Source organism: Hibiscus syriacus, unplaced genomic scaffold, assembly GCF_006381635.1.
Source record: "Hibiscus syriacus cultivar Baekdansim isolate YM2019G1 unplaced genomic scaffold, ASM638163v2 tig00003715_pilon, whole genome shotgun sequence".
In the NCBI taxonomy this organism is placed as follows: Eukaryota; Viridiplantae; Streptophyta; class Magnoliopsida; order Malvales; family Malvaceae; genus Hibiscus; species Hibiscus syriacus.
The window spans coordinates 1,548,634-1,556,521 of NW_024061980.1; the positions used below are offsets into that span (position 1 = coordinate 1,548,634).

The 7,888-nt window shown below is 33.0% G+C and overlaps 1 protein-coding gene across 1 annotated transcript; it reads right to left on the minus strand.

Moving 5' to 3' along the window:
* Positions 1-4,698: 4,698 nt before the first annotated feature.
* Positions 4,699-7,660, minus strand: LOC120180478 (probable serine/threonine-protein kinase PBL9). The gene is made up of 8 exons (XM_039185797.1): positions 7,473-7,660; positions 7,157-7,246; positions 6,277-6,605; positions 5,997-6,132; positions 5,778-5,920; positions 5,563-5,686; positions 4,969-5,446; positions 4,699-4,923 (listed from the first exon to the last, which is right to left on the minus strand). Exons 2-7 carry the CDS (start codon positions 7,203-7,205, stop codon positions 5,010-5,012), a joined length of 1,218 nt encoding a protein of 405 aa, XP_039041728.1. The 5' UTR covers positions 7,206-7,246; positions 7,473-7,660; the 3' UTR covers positions 4,699-4,923; positions 4,969-5,009.
* Positions 7,661-7,888: the final 228 nt, after the last annotated feature.

Consider the following 7,888-nt stretch of genomic DNA (forward strand, 5'->3'; position numbering starts at 1 on the left):
CATGAATGAAACAGAGTAGCTCGTGAGAGCGAGCAATGATTGTGTTTCAAAATAATAAATTTGAAACACTACGAGAACAAGTAGCTGCCAACAATGTAGTTAGCGATGCAAAATTGTGATGTGAAGTTGAAAATCAACAAGATGAAGAAAGAACAAGAACGACAATGATTTACAAACGAAGTGATACTCCAAGTGTTTGCATTTTGGACTTGTAATACCCCTTTACTATATCAGTCACTAAATACGAGTCAGAGATATCACATGACAATTTCAAAACATCCAATACTAAAAAATCAGTATAAATGTTTTCTTTAAAAAATCATTCATTTCAAAATCAATAAATCATAAATAATTAAATCACGTAAAATCAAAATATAATATTTTAACATTGAATTCATACTCAATTTCAAACAACAACGTAATCGTTTAATATCATACCATATAATAAATAAAACTGCTTAAAATCTACTTAAACTAAAATTTATCTTAATATCAATTAAAATCTAGTTTACTAGAATACTAACTAGTAAACTATTATTTATAACTAGTAATAATAGGTATTATTCATGATAAACCATCACAGATAAAAATTACAAAACAATCTAAAATATAGTCATGTTTGAGCATTACTAACACATAAATATACATGCCAACTAGAAAATCAAAAACATCAAAAAGATGTCATAATGATACTAAAGAGATGATCCTCAATAGATGTTGCCGAAAGACTACGACTCCTTACTTTGATCGATATCCTTCACCTACGGGTAAAAATCATCACACGCTAAGTATACACTTAATGAGGCATTTTCATATTTAAAGTAAAGTATATCATTATATAAAATTTTACATAGATAATAGTATAAAAAATATCATGTAGTAACATATGAACATATAAAACGGACTTATTTCAAAGTCATTCTCTTACAAAATTATATGTAATTTAACAATTCAATATAAAGCATTTAATGCTAAATCAGAGTATTCGATGAAAGATTAACTTTCAATCGACTTGATCAAATCCGGACTTTTTCCATTCATTCAATTCATAGCCCAATGTTTATTAAATGAGATTGCAAAGTACACAAATCACATAGTATCAACATATTGCACTTTTAGTGCCATACATATATACAAGTAATGTAAAATGCAACATCATGTATCAATAATTGGGAATATCGTGGTATCAATATCACATTTCTATGTTTTGCATTCCCTAGAGTAACATAGTATCAAAATCACATTACCGTGTACTCAATGCAACTGCGCACAATAGTACCCAAAATCACATTACTACGTGCATAATGCAAATGTTGATACTCCACCTCTATGGCATGCCAACTATACTAGACAATCTCAATGTACATACAACGGGCATTTTTATTAAAATCATATATCATCCATGAATCAAAGATATCAATATTTTGTTATATCAAAATATCATACAATAGTGCATTGGGCAGCTTATACCCGAAATCATTCAAATACCATTTAACAAAATATTATGAAAATACATCATAATATGATTCAAATCTTTTTCATTTCCAAAACATTCAAGGTTGAATCATCGCAAGTCTTCCTCATATCATACACATAATAATGTAAGTTAGAATACACTTGCATGGTATACTTTACTATCAAACCTTCTTATTGATTTCAAGCCTCACTTCTGAACTTTTTCCTTCGCTTTAAGCTTACTTTGATCTCGATTTTGGTCAATATCTACACATTCATTATTAACAAAACATGTACATTTCAAAGTACATGCTAGTATCTTACTAACATATGCGCATAGTAAGAAAGAAATTCCTAAAAAAATTCAATGCTTATTCGATACTAATTCTGTTTCATACGATCTATATTGATCCTAATACTTCAAAATACAACTTCAAATCCTTCATATTCAAATCAATGAATAATTCACATAACTATTTCCAATATCACAATTTAAACATCAAAATGAATTCTTTTAGAATTCATCCTAATATTTCCAAAAAATTCAAAATAACCCCTTGTCATTTCACTTCAAATTCAAGTTTTCAACCATTCAATTAATCATTATACATCAATTTATAATCAATTCCCACAACAAGACCATTATTTTTACACATTGCAATTTAGTCCCTTAACTTTTACATACTTTCAAATTGATCCAAATAACATTCTAAAGCTTATATAATCATTCATTCATCATATATAACCTTAATAAAAATTTCATAATTTTTTTCTATTTTTCTTCAATAAGGCAAATATGAAGAGTCACTTTAGACTTGATTTTCAACTTGATTCAAGCATGAATTCAACCTCCAAACATCATGTCTAAGCATTTACAATCAATCTCATATAAAAAACAATTTAAACTTTCAATTTCTACTTGAAACTCTAATTGTTGAATTGAATAAATACCATTTTAATTGTTTTTCATCATATTTCAAGCATAAAAATGATTCAACTACATCATATTCAAGCCTTGGAACATCAAAACCTAACATCCCTTCATCTTCCCAAATCAAGAACTTGTTTCAAACATGAAAATCATGAACAAGTGGTATAAAATGATTGAGAATTTCATGTATTTTAATTTTGTTTTTCGTGCTTTCCTCCAAATTCCTAATAATTTGGCTTGAAAAAAAAAATTATCTTACCTTTGGAGAGCTCACGACAATGGCTAGGATGATGAAGAAAAATCTTGAAAATTTTATTTAAAAACTATAAGACATTTGTCATTTATTTAACTAAAATGAATTAAAAACTCATTTTAATGTCAAATGACCATTTTACCATTATAACTACATGTTCATGAACTTGTCACATGTCAAATTATTCATTCAAAGGTAAATAATAAACCAATAAGTTATTAGTTATCGACTTTGCCCTTGAAATATCTCAATTTTACAATCTTGTCACTTTTCATCTAACAACTTAGATTTAACATAGAAAATCAACTTCAATCAAATGGTCCATAGTAAATCCTACCATTTTAAGGCATGAAAATGACATTATTAACCTTGCCTTATCATCCTTCAAAAAATCTCAAATATTCTATTCAATCCGATTATTCGATTTTTTCTCGAATTTTATCACTTTATAGCTTTTAATACCAACTCCGTACGAAAAATATGAGTGACACGAAAATGTCATTATTGAGGTAAAATATTCATTTATGAAACTAAAATACATAAATTTTTGAAATTACAATTTAATCCCTAAACTTTTTCTAAGTTTATATTTTGACCACTAAACTTTTAATTTATTCATTTTGGCCAGAAGATAAAATTTTAGGGTATTACTGGACTCTACAAGAGTTGGCAAATAATCATAATGCAAATTAGTAACACATTACATCAATCACTAACCAAAATATTTTCGTTTATTAGTCGTTTTGGGTCAAATTATTTAACAATTTTTTTGTGCTTAGTGATGACATTTCTATGTTGGTATTTTCTATCTTATTGTATAGTTCATGTTTTTCTTGTTAGTTTAAAGTTTACTATGGAAACTACTGTTAGTTTTAGACATGCGGTCGCTAACATGATTTTCCCTGTCAAACCACAAGTTCTGTACCATGTTGCTTGTTAATCACTCAAATAAGCAGAAAATAGTATAAAATGAACATAAATATAATCATAGCTATTATTGTTGGATGTTATTTTCATGAATTTGGTCATAGTTTAGTGATTTAGTAAAACTCGAAGATTATTAATACAAGTTCAAGTTGTATAATTTTCATTCACTCAATGCAATGTTACTTCATGTAAAACATTAACTAAGCTCAAATGAAAATTATTAACATAAGAAAAACAAGTTTTTCTTCTCACAAACGCAAACACTTGGAGTATCACAGTGTTTGTAAATCATTGTCCTTCTTCTTCTATTTATTTCTTCGTCTTGTTGATCTTCAACTTCACAGCATGATTTTGCATCGTCGACTCCATTGTGGTAGCTACTTTTTCTCGTAGTGTTTACAGCTTATTATTTTAAGACACAAGTATCGCTTCGCTCTCACGTGCCACTCTTTGTCATGCGTGGTTATCCATCTTCAGCTTCTTCAACAAGTTTTGAAGTTTCATTGTTTTGTTTGCTGCTTTTTGTATCTCTTGAACTCTTTGATTAAGTAAAATAGATGTGTTGACTCCATTTGTTTTAACAATATTGCAATTTGCCATTCGTTGTGTCGTTGCAGTAATAATCTCAACCTCTCATCCTGAAAAAATGAAAATGCGAAAGTATATATAAAAATGAAAAAGAAACGATTTTTAAATCTCCACCATTTTAATTTTGTAAGGAAGATGGTTCGAATATAGTGGATGTGGTGGGGTATTTGGGAAAAATAAAGATTAAAAAGTTTTAGGGGTAAATTAAATATAAAATCATGGTTCAATGACTTATTTGATGTTTTAGCTATAATTTAGGGGTAAAAATTAAATATTAATCATTTTTTAACGTTTTCACATCATCATTTTAACGAATATGACGATAGAGTGACCATTTTGTTATAAATCGATAACGTTAAAAATCATTTTGTTACAAATCGATAATATTAATGATTAATTTGTCACTTTTAAAACTTCAGTGATGAAAACAAAAACTTACTCAAACATTAATTACTGCAGTGTGTAGTTTACCCCTTTTTTTAAATGAGGGCTTTTGATGCCATCGGGTAATGTCTTTTTGGACTACTTTAGAGGGTTTTGGTCGTGCTTTTTCAACTCCATTTTCTATTTCATAAAAACCTGAATTGTGTTCATACAAATGTAGTTGCACCCTCTTTGTTTTTCTTCAAAAGTTGGCTCACGGTTGCAACAAACACTAGATAATCTCCAAGGATTTACAGCATTGCACACACTTGTTAAAGGTGGAACTTGCATTTTTATTGGACTGGTTTTGATTACATTAGCTAAAGCGAGAACTGTACAGTCACCTCCAGAGGCTTAAAAAAGTACATGGCTGAGCTGTGAAAATTGTTACGAAAACACCTCAAAGGGAAGCAGCTTTCATGGTGTGCGTTATCAGGCATAAAGAGGGGAAGCAGATGGCCGAGGGTATGCAGCAATGCTCCTTCCATTGTTAGCATCACCGGTACTTCGCCTGCGTATCCGGGGTGCTTTGCTAATATTATTCTGATTACCTCCCGATTCACCCGAATCCTGGAGCTGCTCCAATGCTGTTACAACCTCATTCATGCGTGGTCTGAATTTGGCTTCAGTAGACACGCATCGCAAAGCAAGGGAAGCGGCCTTGAAGGCTACTTCCATTGAATACTGGCCTTCGAGGCGGTTATCTACAACACGGAATATTTTACGTTTGTTGGTTAGGTAAGGTCTTGCCCATTCCACCAGATTATGCTCTCCAGATGGTCTGTTCTTGTCAACCGCTCTGCGGCCAGATAACATCTCAAGCAGCACGACTCCGAAACTATAGACATCACTCCTAGAGGTCAAATGACCTGCGGTTGGAAAGAATGTTGAAAGTTACGCTATCCAGACTCCATAGGCGTACCAAAGCTGATGAATACCGATTAGACAAACTAAATGGAGCACCCAAAATGATATCAGTGAGTACCTGTGGCTAGATACTCTGGAGCTGCGTATCCATACGTCCCCATGACTCTGGTAGAAACATGGCTCTTATCACCTGTTGGTCCATCTTTGGCCAACCCGAAATCAGAAAGCTTTGCATTATAGTTCTGCAATGGCATGAAAATAGAAGGTTCACAAAGGTGTTGACGAAAGACGGGTTTTTCAGACAATTATCAAATGAAACAATACAAGTCATACTGAATCAAGCAAAATGTTGGAAGTCTTGAAGTCCCGATATATCACTTTTGTTTCCGCACTGTGAAGAAAGGCAAGCCCCTTTGCTGCACCAAGAGCAACCTTCATTCGAAGGCTCCATGAAAGAGGTTGGAAATAAGAACCTCCTGGTACAGAAAATTCAAATATTAAGTAAATGAAATTGTTCCATTTCATAAGAAAAATGGCAAAGAAAGAACTCACTTCTTAATAAATGATTCTCCAAGCTGCCACGAGGCATGAATTCGTACGCCAAAAGACGGTGTTCATCCTCTAAGCAATATCCAATCAATTTCACAAGATGAGGATGATGAAGCTGTCCCAGATAATTCAGCTCTGCCTGTAAGATCGAAGAAAAACACCCAGTGAATCTCCGCACCTCCGAAACATCATTTTAGAACTTTAAAAGCAATTAAGGAAACTGCACATAATTGGCTGTCACCATCACAGAAAGAACGATGAGGTGAAGTGAAGGTGGACTCACCAACCACTCCCTATGACCTTGGAACCCTTCCTGGTTAAGCCTTTTCACAGCAATGACAGTCCCAGTTCCAGGCTTGGCAGCAGTTAATGAATTTTCATCAATCCACCCCTTAAACACCGAGCCAAAACCGCCCTCTCCGAGCACACTATCGGGACGAAAGTTCCTAGTGGCCATTTTGAGATCAGCAAAACTGAAACTCTTCAAATTGGGAGACTGCAAAATATCACCCTCACTCCGGGGTGTCAGAGGTGCCGAAAATGATGAGACTTTGCTGCTTGTACTGCTCGTGTCTTTCCCATCGCCGCTCACGTACTTTGAACTCAACCCTCCTGTTAGAAGATTTAATATTGCAGGCATTAGTTCATCGATAAAATCCAATTTTACAAGTAGAATTCCCATTCCTGTCAAAACTCAATCTTCTAATATTTAGATTCAAACTGAAATGTTAACCAAATTAATGGAAACTAGGATAGGGTTTCACTTAGCTGGTTAGAAATCTAGAAAATATAGTTCTAAGGATCATGAACCATATGCTAACAATAATCAACAGTGGTAACACACTGATACTCAGTCTCAGGATCTCACAGCAAGCTAGAGAAAGAGAATTTCTGTTTGGTAGACAAAAAAAAACATAAGAAATTTCTACTGGAACCCAAAATTTCTAAATTGCAGCTTAAAATGTTCAAACCATCCAACAACCAGAACCCCAAAAGAGGAAACAACATAAAATGAAAGATAGCCAGAAAAAAGGAAAACAGAACAGTACTTAATTAAGCCAATCTAAAGTACAAAGCAACTAAAAACAAAATCAACTTAATTAATATTGGAATGATACTCGTAAAAAGGGAAAGAAAAGGTTGTCTATAGAAACTCAAACTACCTGTGTTACTTGGGCTCTCGTTGATCCTGGCACTTAAGCAAATCCCCATCAAATCAAATACCTGAGACACAAATACCCTCTTCACCTCTCCTGCTGAAGATCTTGAAACACAGAGAAAAAAGAACGTTTTGGTTATAAGAAACCAGAATTCAACAATGAAATGAAGCAGATCTACGTTTTAATAACCACAACTTATCCCTTCTATCAAGCAGAGCACCATAAGAATGATGACTTTCATTACAACATCAAGTATGAGAATATAAAAATACATATAAAACGAGAAGCTAAGCCACCCAAAAAAGAAAAAATAGCACACCTTTTTTCTGTGTAAAGCAACCCAACCCAACACAAAATTAGATTAAACGAAGCAGAAAGGACCTAAGAACGGTTTTGAGACAGGGAATGGTCAAGTTTGCAGCAAAAGCTTGAATTTTTCTTTGATGGCAGTAATGGCAAGTAGCTTAGTAGAACGTGAAGAATGAATACGATGACGGATCGCAAGATAAAAGAGAGTTTTTGAGGAAGGTTTGAAGAATCGCGTTAATGGCGGGCCGGTCCCTCCTTTTTAAGCGTAGAGTTTTTTATGTCCCTATATATCTATCTGTAAAACCTTTATAGAGTGAAACCAGAGAAAGATCAGCCTTTCACCAGCATTCTCATAATTTGTCAGCCGTTGGATTCTTTCTATGATAGTGGTTGTAGCTTCTATCCCTGAGCTTTCTCTCACCAGAT